Source organism: Heloderma suspectum, chromosome 5, assembly GCF_057233095.1.
Source record: "Heloderma suspectum isolate Gila_16-S chromosome 5, 16-S_ref, whole genome shotgun sequence".
NCBI lineage: Eukaryota > Metazoa > Chordata > Lepidosauria > Squamata > Helodermatidae > Heloderma > Heloderma suspectum.
The window spans coordinates 169,806,248-169,821,600 of record NC_139462.1 but is presented as its reverse complement, the minus strand read 5'-3'; the positions used below and the strand labels follow the sequence as shown (position 1 = coordinate 169,821,600).

At 40.8% G+C, this 15,353-nt stretch overlaps 1 protein-coding gene across 2 annotated transcripts in view; it reads right to left on the bottom strand.

Annotated features, from left to right (window-relative positions):
• The window catches only part of NEK10 (NIMA related kinase 10), a 135,376-nt gene that overhangs the window by 112,896 nt on the left and 7,127 nt on the right, over positions 1 to 15,353 (bottom strand). For both annotated transcript variants that reach the window (XM_084858297.1, XM_084858298.1), the window contains exons 4-11: positions 13,519 to 13,652; positions 12,319 to 12,417; positions 8,635 to 8,719; positions 7,613 to 7,654; positions 5,873 to 5,951; positions 5,418 to 5,485; positions 4,126 to 4,205; positions 397 to 483 (exon numbers count right to left, since the gene is read on the bottom strand). In XM_084858297.1, coding sequence (XP_084714423.1) covers positions 397 to 483; positions 4,126 to 4,205; positions 5,418 to 5,485; positions 5,873 to 5,951; positions 7,613 to 7,654; positions 8,635 to 8,719; positions 12,319 to 12,417; positions 13,519 to 13,652 — 674 coding nt within the window. The remainder of the gene's footprint in view (positions 1 to 396; positions 484 to 4,125; positions 4,206 to 5,417; positions 5,486 to 5,872; positions 5,952 to 7,612; positions 7,655 to 8,634; positions 8,720 to 12,318; positions 12,418 to 13,518; positions 13,653 to 15,353) is intronic.

Genomic DNA, 15,353 nt, shown 5'->3' with positions numbered 1-15,353 from the left:
CACGGAAGAATGGGCTCAAGTTACAGAAAGCCAGATTCCAGCTGAATATCAGGAAAAACTTCCCGACTGTTAGAGCAATATGACAATGGAACCAATTACCTAGTGAGGTAGTGGGCTCTCCCACACTGGAGGCATTCAAGATGAAGCTGGACAGCCACTTGTCAGGGATGCTTTGACTTGGATTCCTGGACTGAGCAGGGGGTTGGACTCGATGGTCTTATAGGCCCCGTCCAACCCTACTATTCTATGATTCTATGAAATTTAACTCACATGTTTTCTACTTCAAAAGTACAAAAGCACGAATGATTGAGGAGAGAATATAGTTAGAACATGAACACTGGTCAAGTCTTCGAAAAACCTCAACACAAAATGAAAACTGAAAATGAAGTATCCTACCTTTTAGAGAGCAAGTCATATTCATGCAATATCACCAACAAATTCTCCACAACATTGAGTTCACTTATTTTCTTTCGGCATTCGGGACTAAAACAGAAAATTGTTATGTATTATATGCAAAAATTGCACAGAAATACAAAAATTGCACAGAAATCATCCAAGGCATTTATCTTGCTTGTATAACACCTGCAGTGGCAGAATTAATACTGTGTACAGAAGAATAATGTATACCTTGCCATAATTTTTAATGCAAGTCTCAGTTATAAAAAATAAATTATACAAAACCAATTAATAACCTGCCTATTATCAGCCACCATAAGCTAGCCCAAAGAAAATAGTCTTATATTGTTTCCTGAGAGGCCTGGCACTTGGAAAACTGCCACAAGAAATATGTTGCATAATTCTAGAGCACCAATAGACATGAATTTGTCATTCAAATACTGTTTGTCTGTGGTATGGTTAAAAGTGGACTCTCAGTCATTCCTAGGGCTCAGTTATTAAATGTTAAAACTAGCATCTTGAACTGTGTTTCAAAGACTATAGAAATCCAACACAAAGTCAAAAGAACTGATATAATGTTCCTAGGAACCATGACCTTCCTTTTTATTATACAAACATCAAATCTCAGGTATCATAGGCACACATGAGCAGTTTCCTGTGTCAGGTCACAGTCTGTGGTCATTGTGAAACAATTCTATGAACCAAGGCAAGATATCCTGCCATCTAAGGCAAGAGGATGTACTACCACTACTGCCCCTCCTTCTTTTCCCCTTCCTCCTCCCCACTTCCAATTAATGCCTCACTCTGAGGGCTCCTTCTTCAGAGCAACACATTGATGGTGAGGTGACGCTGGAATCTGCCTGTGCTGCCAAAGCACAGGCATTCTCTAAGGTCACCTAAACCAGAATGCCTCACTTGAGGAATGACCCCTCAGAGCAAGGCATTTGGACCTGGAAGACTCTTGGAGAGTGATGCCAGCCCCTCAGAGAGCCCACCAACCTGATGCCGCACTCTGATGGCTCTGGAAAGTTGTGCTGGCCACTTTCCTGTTGTGGCATTTGCTGCTGTGGTTACTTTCCTGTTGTGGCCAATGAGACTCTCCCGAGGGGCCACCTGCCTTATGCCTCACTCTGAGAGTTCCTCAGAGACAGGTACAGGATGGGTGGTGGCCACTGCTCCAGAAAGCTGTGCTGACCACTGTCCTGCTGTGGCAGTTGCCACAGCAAGACAGCAGTTTGGAGAGCTCTCCAGAGCAGTTGGCCACTTCAACCTGGTCCTTGTGGTTGCAGGTGTGTGTATATTTGGCCCTCGCAGAGGGAGTACATGAACTGCTACCCTTCTGGATCTGCTGCCTGAGGGAGGGATTAACCCTGCCTCCTGGGAGAACAGGCCCTGCTATAAACTTGAGGCTAGATAGTAATGGGTAAATTATAAATTTGCATCAAGGCATAAAACACAGGATAGGAACAGGCTAAGTTTTCTAGAGGAGTAACCATATTAGCCTGTTGCAGAAAAACCAGCAAAGAATCTTGTGATACAGACAGACAGATAGATGGATAATAGGGAAAAACGTAAATAGTAGATACCAAAAGGATATAGGGTTGAATCCAAACTAAGTTAGTTGCACTTAGTTCCCACTGAAATTAATGAGACATTCGTCAGTGATTACTTTTTACACTGAATTCAATGGGACCCAAGTGCAAGAAGCAGAAAAAAGCCTTTAACTCCCAGCATTCCCCAGCCAGCCATGCATCCTATGGGATGCTGGGAGTTGTAAGACATTTTTCTGTCTAAACATGCATAGGGTTGTGCCCTAAATGTCCCCACCAGAAAGTATTACTTGTGATGTGTCAGCTGTTTGTGATATTTGACTTGCAGCTGTTTCACACAGGAAAGTATTCACCTGATGCTGCAGTTATCAATAAACATAATGCGTGACTTCACTTTAAGTTACCTTACCTACATCAGTGTGAGCATGCTCTCTCAGCTTTTCACACAAGATCACTAAAAACGTGCCGTAACTGCATTTTAGCGAGTGCCTTTCAGTGACAGCAGTGCAATAATCCTTCCCCGTGTTATGGATGTGGGGGTTGGGGATGGACAAGAACATTTGCTACATTTTTAAAAAGACTATTTTTTAAAAGTCCTATATAGGGGTAGTGCACCATAATTCCAAATAACGAAAGAGAAAAACTTGACATAAATTAATAGAAAATGTTCACAAAATTATATCAGCACTGCTCTAGGGAAAAGCCTTGCTGCTGCTCATACCTTTGTTAAAAAATAAAAATGGCTACTGGTGTATAGTGGTGGAGTACACCACCCCTAGAGGATTAAAAACAAACACTGTTCAAGCAAAAGATTCACGAGGTCAGGGTGGTAGTGCCTGGAGACTGTATTTGATATCCTTGAAAGCATGAGGAAATACGAAGATATTCCTGTATCTTGCATTGGTGACATATGATCCCTGGAGGAGGGAGTGGAAACCACCTTGGCTGAGGGCAGGTGGATTTGGCAGCGGCAAATCATGGGGCCATGGGGAAGGGCACATGTGGCCCATAAGCCATGGGTCATGCATCCCTGCTGTAAACAGAAACTAAACTGAACCAATTAAAACCAACAGAGGAGTTAAAGAGGGATACCTGTGGGCACATTTTTCTCCCTCTCTCAAAATAATAGAACCGGGGGTCATCCCATAAGGCTGATTAGTGGGAGATTCAGGATACATAAAAGTACTTCTTCACACAGCAAATAGTTAAACTATGGAATTCGCTACCTCAAAATATAGTGATGGTCACCAGTTCGGATGGCTTTAAAAGGGGTTTAGACAAATTCCTGGAGGAGAAGGCTATCAATGGGTACTAGTCCCGATGGCTATGTGCTACCTCCAATATGTACACCAGTTGCTGGGGAACCTGGGCAGGAGGGTGCTGTTGCACTCGTGTCCTGCTTGTGCGTTCCTGGTCGACAGCTGGTTGGCCACTGTGTGAACAGAATGCTGGACTAGATGGACCCTTGGTCTGATCCAGCATGGCTCTTCTTACGTTATCCTTACCTCCCTGGTTTAATATCTATATACATGATGTAGTGTGTATTTTAGAAATGGAGGATACATCCAGGCAAGTCTGGATTCTAATGCAAGCTGATGACCTAGTATTGGTACCTCAAACTTATCTGAGTCTGAAGAAATTTCTTAAAAGGTTCACATCATGTTGTAAGGAGGAAAAACTTAAGATAAATTACTCTTAATCTAAAATAATGATATTTGGACATCATTCACCTAAACACAAATGGCAAATACAGGGACATATACTAGAATAGGTTCATAGGTTTAAGTACCTGTGTATTCTCTATGAAAAGAACTTATTCAGGAAAGCTCATAGAGAGTCAAGTATTGCAAAAGCCAAGCAAATGAGTGGAATTTGAATTTTTTCATGCAAATGGATGGACAGATAATTCCAGCCTTTAAACACCCTTTACCCTGCAATTGCAATAATCATGAATGTGCAACCCTGGGGAAGTTTCAATGATTGACTGAATGGAAAATGTAAGCATATACCCTCATGTTTTCAGGAATAGGAGAATGAAGCTTGATTGGGGAGGTTGGACTCGATGGTCTTATAGGCCCCTACTATTCTATGATGCTATGATTGCCAATTTTTGCTCCATTTTTCCATAGTCAAGAGAAAGTGAAAGGGGCAAACCAAAGCATAATAGACTGAAACTTACCTTTCTGCTAAGCTAGTGAGAGCAAGCAAGGCACCTAGCAGTACATTATTTTCTCTAGCTCCAAGTAAATTGATCAAAGTCTGCAAAAAGAATAATTAAAAAGATAAAAGACAACTGAAACAATTGCTTAGCAGTTGTAGCACATATCTGTTTTTAAAATGTAAATTTAGCCTACTTTTACACTGAATAATAAATATCAAAAACTGAAAAGGATCCTAAATGATCCAGCAACTAATTGTGGTATTTAAAAAATGTATAAACACGATTATTTTACTGTTTTACTTATTTGCCCCATATCAAAAGGAATCAAGAACGTATCTCCCATAAACACAGGTAACAATGAAACAGTTCATATTAGTTCACACTTATCCAGCAGTAGTCTGAGAGCTGCTTTCCCCATGGCTTCTTCCCATGCAATGGTGGGTTTGTTTGGCTACAGGAACTGCTGGGCAGGAACTATACAGCCAGTCCCACCTCTATGGCTCTTACACACAAACCAGCCTGGGGCAGGCTGAAAGGAGCCTCAGGCAGTGCCTCCCGTGCTTCTGCTGTGCCAGTGTGAAGTGAGTTTTGATTTCAGAGCCTTCAAAAGGCTCCATCATAGACCTGGTTTGTAGTGAATCTATATCAACGCTGCTTCTACACTAGCCCTTTTCTCTGGAATTGCCACCCTTTCTACTGAGATTCCAGACAATGGTGTTGTCACATCACTGGAGTCCTGTATTTTTTATGTTGTCCTTCTATGCTTCTTCAGACTAGGGGCTAGATTCAAATTTAGGAGCATGCAACTGGGCTGGCAGAAGTGGATTTTGCCACACCCTCCTACCCACAGCAGCCCTTCCAGCCCCCCGAAAATGCTACACAAAGGTTTGGGAGATCCTGCTGAATGGAGTGAGCTGTGGTGCGTGGAGAAAGGAAGATCCCTGAAAAACGGACAATGGTGTCTTCTGTGAGTGGAGCCCTTCCATCAAAGGAAGGCAGATCCTGGATCCAACCCCTGGCTTATGGTGAGTTTTTGAATAGTCCAGCAGCTCATTATTAATTCATTACAATACCTTAGTTTGAATAAGTTAATAAAATTGAGAAATCATTCACTGTTTCAAAGATCACATAATGCACTATCTTGTCCAACCTACCAATTAATTGATTAATCACTTTCAGCCCTAATCATAATTTAAATTGTACAGCAGTGTTCAGATGGGAGATATCTCTGTAATATTTTAAAAAAACATTTGGGAAAGCAAAAAACAATCATTAAAAATTATGATTAATTACAATTTTAGTTCAGTTACCTTGTGTGCTCCACTGGAAGTAACCCATTCCCTTTGATCTTTAACAGCTGATAGTTTTTGAAAAATATCTGTGGAGTAGAGGAAACTGAATAAATCACATGCCACTCAGAAAGAGTTCTTATTTTTACTTATTAAAACAAAAGAAAACATAGCATAGCTCCAAAGTAGCAACTTGCATTCAGAAGCTAGCAGATTCTGTGACATGATTAAAAATGTACACTGCAAAATAACTGAAGATGTGAGAAGGCATCAGCTTTGAGATTCAAAATTACAAATATACTAAAATAAGAACTGCAGTCTAATTTGCTTATCCATTGTTACTTCCTGTGTGACAACAAATGCATAGCATGACAACCCTGGAACATTCTGATATGCACTATAAGTATTTTGCATATATACTTCATCTGCTAATCACAGAAGGGATATAATCAGTATGTGCATCTATCAAAACTTACATGTCATGTTGACCAATTTATCTACATTATGTTGTTCTTCTCCATAGCCAAGATAGTCATTTGCTACTGTTTCCATATACTGGAAGTAGAAAAACATTGAAAAAGGTGTTATTATATTGGAAAGTTATACAGATCTAAATAAATTACATATGTGTGACCACTAGATGGCACACTTGTATCACAACTTGCCACAGACTATTATTTTTAACAAATTATACTATTATGAAAACATACTAATGTAACTACAAAATGACTAGCTCATACAGTAAGTTGTAGGGTCCAGTACACTATGCATTCTCAGTCACATACTACTCAATAGGGAAAGGGCTGCAACTGAATAACTACTAGAAAGTATTCCATCTCATTTCTCCAACGCATGGAGAATGATAGTAGTAATAGTAATTTCCTTAACTGTGTACAGACGATGGAGTTACTACCAGTTCAGACATACTGCCTTCCTCTTAGCCTATGTATGTTAAAATTGTAGATAGCGATATTTCTCCATTAGAAAAAGTCCAGCAGTAATAGTAGGGTAATACCTTTAACACAGTGGTGCATTAACCTCAGCCTCTACATGTTGTTGAACTACAGTTCCCATCATCCCTGACCATTAGACATGCTGGCTGAGGCTAATGGGAAACCAACAACAAGAAGGGTGGGATGGGGGAAAGATTCTATGCCACTGCTGTAATGGGACCACACCACAAAGTAGTGAGGAAGCTTTCAAATTCACCAGAATTCTTCTTCAGGCTGGATGTGGATATAAATATTCTAAATAATTCGAATGACTGATTAAAAAGGAGAGGAGAGAAAAAGATGCTTCTGGTGGGCATATGGAAAAATTTCAAAATTAGGACTTCTTTACCATGCTTTATTTTCTCTCTCCTTTCCCTTTTTGCTTAACTTCTAGCTAGCCTAAAGAAGAGTTCTCATGAACTCAAAAGCCTGCTCACCATTTTGTGACCTTTTAGTTGGTCTGAATGAAGATAGCACCTTACCGTTACCCAATATTGGTTTTGTTATTAACATGAACAGCCCATGGAAGGCAGATCTTAGATCCAACTCACTGATCCACCTCCCCAGTTTTCGGGGATCCCCCTCCCTTCCCATACAACAGCTCACCCCATTCAGCAGGGTCACCTCACCCACTGTGTAGCACTTTCATGGGACTGGAAGGACTCCTACAGGAAGGATAGGGTGGGGAAATCTGCTTCAGCCATCCCAACAGCACATACCTAAACTTGGATCTAACCCAGTATATATTAAAATAGGTCAGGGCAAATATAAAAAAATAAGATAGATTTATTCAGTGACACACACAAGCAGCACTGGATGAAATAAGCTTGTATTAACAACTGTGCCTAGTGTACTCAAAATGCGTACTTCATTTCTCGTTTTGGCCAAGATTTGTCTGGCTGTAAATTACATGCCAGATGGCCCTGCCCAGCGGATTACAAGTCTGATCTATCACCACGGGATATGTCCTTTTCACTGAAGCAAGCCACTTAAAGAGTTTAATCAAATTACAAAGGACTGCCACTGCTGCAATTCAGCTGAACTGCAACTAGCATTGTTTTATGGTCCTTGGAAATGGAAAATATCCAATGTACCAGTTCACACAGGTTCATATCGCTTTCTTTTCAGAAACAAGAATTTGTTCAATAGTAACTTCAGTTCCTGTCATTACAAATTTTACATTAATGTGCAATAAAACATTCTGGGCAAGATAGAAAACTTTACCTGTGCTAAGCTGTCAATCCCACCCAGGTTGTGGAGAGCTTCCTATAAAAGAGGAAAAACAGACAGACTGAAGGTGCAATCCCATGGCTGGCTGGGGAATGCTGGGAGTTGTAGGGCTTTCTGCTGTCTAAACATGCAAAGAATTGTGCCCTATGTATATCAAATTTTCGAAGGATTGCTGGCAACCTATCACCCTCAGCTGCAGTCTACTCTAGGTTCAGCAGTTTTGAAAAGATCCAACTACTTTACGGGTGCAATTCTATGTCTCCTAGACAGCATCTGGGGGCTGCTTTTTGCCCCCAGCAAAAGCATAGGATATTTCGGTTTCTGGGATCTGAGGTTGGAACCAGGGTTCCAACCTCAGAGCCCAGAAACCACACTCCCCGCCCCCTGGTAGCCGGCATAGTTCTCCCTGCGCCAGCTATGTATCCGCACTAAAAACGGAGTGCAGAGATGGCGAAAAGGGGGCAGTCCCAGCAACAGAGTGGAGACCACAGAAGCTGCTTTATGTAGCTCCTACAAGTGTCCCAGCCTCCTTCCCTCCCTCTCCCCAAAGCCACGCTTAGATGGCCGAAATCGCCCATTAAGAGAAAATGTAGGGCAGCCAGAGCTGCCTGCATTGTTCCACCCGCCCTGCATTGGATACTTGGCAACCTCCGACTTCAGAGGCTACCAGCTATCAAGATAGTATTGCGCCTTAAGTTAACTAACAAAACTGGACCAGTCTTAACCATACTTACATTAAGTTAAGACCCACAAAATGACTCATAGAAAATATGCACAGCCCCATTAATTAACTAGCAGCCCAACCCACGCTATACTAGCAAGCCAATAATTAGGAGGGGGGTTGCGAACTGAATTTGGCAAATGATGGATGCCACGTTGTTAGTTTAGTAAATGCCAGAGAAATTCCACTAAATTACAGCAGTTTAATTTCTAACCAGCCATTTACAGGGCTGCTATCAGGAACAGTGCTATATTCCTATTGTATGTTTTGAGGGGAAAATCATAGACAAACCAACCTGATAGCATGGATCCCTCATTAGCAATCTTACACAAATTAAAACTCTCAGAAAGTGGATAGATGTAGCTCGGTTAACCCATTCCCTGCAACAAACAGATTTAAATAATGCATTATTAATTCTCTATTGATCAATTCCAGCTGAGAAGCTCCATCTACCAAATGCTAGCCTGGAATTATTTTTTAGTTTCAGTATTCAGGGAAATGGCAGGCAAGAGAATAACGTTGAAGTGAACAACTGGCTACCTAAATCTTAATGATTTCATTATGAATCAAGCACATATAGCTTGCTTTTGAGTGCATTCAACCTCGGGGCTAAAGTGTAGCTCCACTGACAGCAACGGAGACTTCTGCATTTAAATGCTTTTCTAGGGTTCAGTTTCAACATTATAGTTTTGAGTTTTTGTACCAATATAAGGTGAAAGCAAAAGCAGACTATATGCCACATGTATGGAAGTTCAGATGTATTTTTCCATCCATGTGTTTTTAAATTTACAAAAATCTAACAAGCCACTTTGTTCTTTACTATAGATGAACCTCCATAAGTATATGTGGAAATGTATCTACATGAGTACAACACGTGCAATTTGTTTATATTTTCACCACTCTCATTCCATCCCAGAACCAGATATGGTTGATTAATGTGACAGTTCAGTTCCATACTGGGAATCAAGCCAATGGCTAAAAATAGTATGATAAAAATAAAGACTGTGCTGCAGTGGATGCAAGTAGACTCCTAAGAACCAAGTTATTTGGAGCAATCCTTCTGGACCAAAACATCATCAGGCCCAGTGGCTCTTTTCCAGGTTCCCACCAGAGTTGCCTCTCTCTAAATAATGGGGCTCTATTCCAGGGTGAAGTGATTTCAGTCACGTGGAGAAAAGAACTGATTTAAACTACCTAACAACTGATTAATATTATATATAATCAACGTTAACTTCATTTAACTCTAAACCATAATATGATGTCTACAGTATGTATTATAACATATTGTAGGTTTTGTATAGATACAATTCAGCCTTTTTGGATATTGGAAACACTGTTGGGTTGGAATATTGCAGTGTGATTAGTAGTTCCTAATGAAACGGAGGGTGGTGTCTTCTAGAGTGAGAAGCAGGATCTGAGTACTAGTGATGACTTTCCAGTTCTTTGTCCCCAAAGCCTATGGGGCTGTGACAAATTGCTCAACAAAAATCAAGTCTGCATGGAATCTGCCTTTTTTACTTGTCACCACATAATCACACACTAGGGATTATTAAAACTAAAACTGCCAGTATCATAATGCAAGTGTTGTAATTTATTATAAAAACTGATGGTCTGGCCACATTTGAAAGACTGTGTACAGCTCTGGTCACCCCTATCTTAAAAACGATACTGTAGAGATGGAAAGAAACCAAACTGATCAAGTAGCTGAAGTACTATTCCTCCCAAACAGGAAAGATTAACTGTTTGGGGGCTTCGTTTTGAAAATATACAATGGGGGGCATGATTGAGATTTATAAAATTATGGATGGTGTGAAGAAAAGGGATAGAGGAATTGTTTTCTCTCTCACTCTCAGATACATGTGTGCGTGTGTGCGCGCGCGTGCGCACACACACACACACACACACACAATGCTTTACCTCATCCAATTGAACTGATTGGCAATAGATTCAAGACAGACAAAAAACAACTTCTTCCACACAATGCATAATTAATTTCTGAAACTGACTTCCACACAAAATGCAATTATGTCCAGTCTGGTGTCGGGGGGCCCCCCCCCCCGCCCCCCTGCTTAGAGGTACTGAAAGGGAGATTAGACAAATGAAGGATGTTTGTCTACAGCCAGTGGCCATGATAGCTAAATGGTAAGTATACTCTGAAGGTCAGCTGTTGGTGGGCTACAATAGTGGTGGGCTACAATACTAATTCCCTCATGCCATGCTTGAGAGCTTCCCAGAGGCATGTGGTTGGCCTCTGTAGGAAACCGGGTACTGGACTAGATGAGCCTTTGGTCTGATCCAGCAGGACAGTTCTGTAAGTTACTGTATCAAGCCCATAATAATAAATATGGTGCATGATCTATTGTTCCATGTTCATAATGGTTAACCTTAAAAAAAATCACCCCTGGGCTCTTACTTTACATAGATAAGTAGTATTTAATGGCGAGGATCCAAAGAACTAATTAGGCTCACGTAAAGAGGTTGTATTAGCTTGTGCCACATCACAGACTGTTCTTGAAAATCACGAGAGTTTCAGAAGCTATGTGGACTTGTGAGGAGGAATTGCTGTTTGAGAAAATCAAGCTTAAATTCCCCTTAGACTCACAGAACTACTTAAACCATCATTTGAACCTTGGCTTGTACATGTTAAAGTTATCAAAATCAGCTTTAAGAAATTATAAATGTAAGCTCTGATGCATTAGTATTGAATTCAGATTTTATTTTAAACCACCACATCTTTGCAACCTGCTAATCAGCAGAGGCGAGTCTGAGCGTGCTGTCAAAAATATCAGATCTCTTAGACTGACATCGGGCCATTCACACACTAGGGATGCATGTCCTTCAGTTGCCTATGAGGAGGGAAATGGAATGTGGCAAGGAGTTTGTGAGAAAAGTTCTTCACACCTCAAATTTCAAGGGCATTCCTTTGAAGAAGAATCTATGGGCTTTCACAAGATGGCATTTCTCATACACAACATCAGTTGATTAAAAAAAATCTCGGAGGAATTTCTGGAGCAGAAGTTCATGGATTTGTCCCTGGGGGTCCTTTTCAGTTTTACAAAAAAAAGTACTTGCCTTTTCCCCAAATATATTTTAGACAAAACATACACATTCTTGAAAAGTGGGTGGAGGCACCTTTCATGTGTGGAGCTCTGTTCACAGAAGGTGCCTCTGACCAATCTCCAGGGATTCCCCGTTCTCCCTGCACTATTGCCTACCCCATCCAGAAGGATCCTCTGACCCTCAAGTGTAACATTGTCTGAGGCCAGAGAGGCTGACGCAAAGAGGAGGAGACAGGGAAGTCTGCTTCTGTCAGCCCAGATGCATGCACTTAAACGTGGATCCAACCTATTGTCATTTCTCAGTAAAAGAGTATCTGAGGTATTAACATTTTTTGCAGTTTCCCACACAGTTACAGTCAATGTAATACATCTGTATGATAGGGATTTCTTCTTTGCATTACTGTAAAAATGAGGTTCTGTAATCCATTACCTATGATTAGTCACAACTTAGGCTGCAATCCTATACCCACCTACCTGGGAGTAAGCCCACTGAACCCAGTGGAACTTATTCCTGAGTAGGCGAGCATAGGATTGTGCTGTTGATCTTACAGCTCTTGGCACACCTGGGATAGCAATAGGATATATTTTATCAACAAAACAGAAATTAATATTTGTTTTAAATTAAAAACAGTGTTTAAAAGTATTTTAAAAGGACACCGTTGGGAAAAATGACAACAGAAATTTTACCTTCCTAGATTTAGATCTTTCTTCTCTGGATGGCAGACTGATTAGTGTAGAAGAATGGCAAGATGTCAATTTTTGGCCAAAACCAGCCAAGTTAACCCTATATCAAATTATGAAAAGCTATGGATTTGAAAAGGGCTGCCAGTGTTAAGGTCTACCACCACTTGAAAAGTCTAACTTTTGTGAGAGCAACAGTCCCCATTCAACAAGCTACATATATCGCTGATGTTTCATACCTGCAAATAAGCCGGTTCTTAACCAAAGCTGTGAAGATATCTCGAAACAACATGTGCTGTGGATGCTGGCTAAAATTTCTCTCATTCTTGTAATTCATACTAAAGGGACAAAAGGCAAGTGCACTAATGCAAAAGGGACAAATACTTCTGCTCACAATAATGAAACAGTAGAGATGTTCATCTCTTCAGAAAAGAAGTACATTTCAAATACAGCTAACGCAAGTATTATGATTATACTAGGCTCCAGTCAATGTGTTCCAGTGCTCAGAGGGCTGGCCTGAAAACAGGAAGAACTGTGTTCATGCTGCTGCTCAGCCATGGACTCACTGAGTCACCCCCCTGAGGAAATACCAGGGGAAGTTCTTCTCTCTTCCCTGAATGTTGCAGCTGCCACTACTGCCTTCAGTTTACTTGGAGAACTGGCATGAACACACTGGGAGTGCCCACCAGAAAATGAACTACAATTGTTGCTGAACCCCTCTAACCTGAGGTAAAACAATATGGACATGCTTTGGCCTCAGGATGGCCTATGGCCAGCCACAGGTTGATGGAGGACTTTTCTACCAAGCTCATGTACTCACAATTCTAGTCTACCACTGCTACAGAGCAAGTAAAGGTGACATCAGGTCTGCTACTTCCTTGCCCATGGAGTGGTCTGAAGGAATGCCTTCAGTCACTAGCAGAAGGAGGGGATCCCTCCTTTCATTTACACCTAGTAGAAGCTATCCTGGGAGTGGAACGTGGATTCTTCTGTCAAGTTCATCTTGGAGGAGGTAAGAGATAACATCTCTCCCTGATTAAATTGGGTTCCACCACACTGCTGTTGTACTACCTGAAGGGACAGGCTTTCTGGACAGAACCCTCCCAACATACACACACAGCCATACCAGAAGAGACCTCTAGAACCCTATCTGCTGTCCACAGTGACATTTGCACACCAGATGTAAAGGCTGACCAAAACTATATAAGTTTTAAATTGCCTTTCATATATAAGATAGCAATTCAAAGATTAATAAAACTGAGCGTGTGCCTTAAAGCCTCAAAGCCAGGAATATGTATAGTTAAGCTTAGAAATTCTTTACTATCCTGCTGAGTTCTAGGACATGCTTGACAGTAAAGGAAGAAAAAATACTGCACAACAGGATTTGGATTGAATCCTTACTAATACTATAAACTTTAGTTATCTTCAATACACTATACCTAAAGTGTTCAAGTTCGACAGCTTCAGTTGATTCTTGCCAATGACCTCTACATCTCTCTCCGCAAGGGTTGCCGGAGTATTGCTCAGACTTGGTCATGCTATTATTAGCACTTTCAAAGTTAAGGGCTGGCAGCTGCAAATGGAAAGGAGATTTAATAGAAGGCAAATGACATAATATGGCATTACATCATTTGAATATCAGAGGAATATCAGTGATTGTTACTGGGACCCCAGGTAACTTAAATTCAGGTAATAAAGAGCAAGAAAGCCAATATACATAGCAGTTTTAAAGCCACCCTGGAAGTTTTTGCGGCCTCTTCTCCATGGCTCTGCACAGAACCTGAAGCGATCCAGCTTGAATATTGAGGACAAAAGGGCATGAAGATGCATTGGTCATTCTCAAAATGGTGGCTGGGTGAAGATGAGACAGAGCTCTGAGAAGCAAGGCCCACTTAGCATTATTGCCCGCCCTATGAGAAGTGGGAGCCTTACATCTTTACTTCTCTGGAAATCTCCAGCAAAATCAGAACAGAAACAGAGGAGAGTTCTCAAATAGCCTTTCTGACAGAGGGCAGGATCCAACTGTGTTATTCTGCTAGTGCAAATTAGGTTCCAAACTATGCGCAAGAGGAGAATCCAAGTAAAGTTATATTTGCACAAGCGTGGCTGTGCAAGTGGTTGCGCATTATGCTTGCACAACCCATTGTGCAACGAGCCGCACAGAACTCTTCTGCAACCTGTTGTACAACCAGTTGCATAAGCATGACAGGGAACCTCTTACGCACCAGAAAGTTTTGGCAGAGCTCCACTAGCACTATTTGAGTTTGCGGAATGACATTGTTGGATACTATCCATAGAAAGCACTAGCGCTGCAGAAGTTGCAGGTGTAAAATAAGAAATTTTGAAGCCATGTTTTTTTTTAATCAAACCTAAAATTATTTACTACTCTAACAACATAAAAAAACATACTTTATAACTTAAGTTAGCATATAGAATTGTCCTAGTTGACATATTATGAAATATAGCACAATACACAAAATAAAGAACAATTATGTTTAGTGGAGCTTACTCCCAAGTAAGCAAGTATAAGACTGCAGTCTCAAATATATGTACACCTTACAGTGGAATGCTATACATGTCCACTCAGAATAAAGCCCCAATGGTTTAAAAGGGACTTATGCCCAGGTAAGTGTGTATAGGGCTGCAGCCTTAGTTTTGCACAAGCAAGATGCAGCTTACTTGATTGTATTATCTCCAAATGGTTACCAGGAGAAGACATGCAACAATTCACAAGAAAATGAAGGCCCTGTATGCTCTTCTCAGTGCAGAAACGCAACCTGGATTTGAGTGCTGTATAGTTCTACACATACTGTACACATGCATGACATTAGATGTCATTATCTAATGATGCCTGTGTAGATTCTCATACATAAACATCTTCACAGTATATATTTTAAGTGAGTAAAACCTTGTCTTTAAAAGCATTTCACCCATTCCAAAACAGAAAATGTTTCATTAGAGCTTTTTTCAGTGTTGCCCCAAAATTATACTTTTAACATTGGAAAAAATGAGAAAAAGTTGTTTGAAAAAATGGGGGAAATAGCTGCTGTATGACTGTTGTATCTGGTCCGATAGCTGCTCTATGACAGTTATATCTGCTTTAGAGGGTACTAGAGCAAAGATATGTATTGAGAGAGCACAGACTGTTTCTATAGTAATGTACTTTGACCAATGGCATAACCTACTTCAGCAATGGCATCACTCAATTTAATAAAGTTATCTTTCTACACTGTCCCTAAATTTGTAATGGGTGAGGAGGGATAAAGAGGGATCT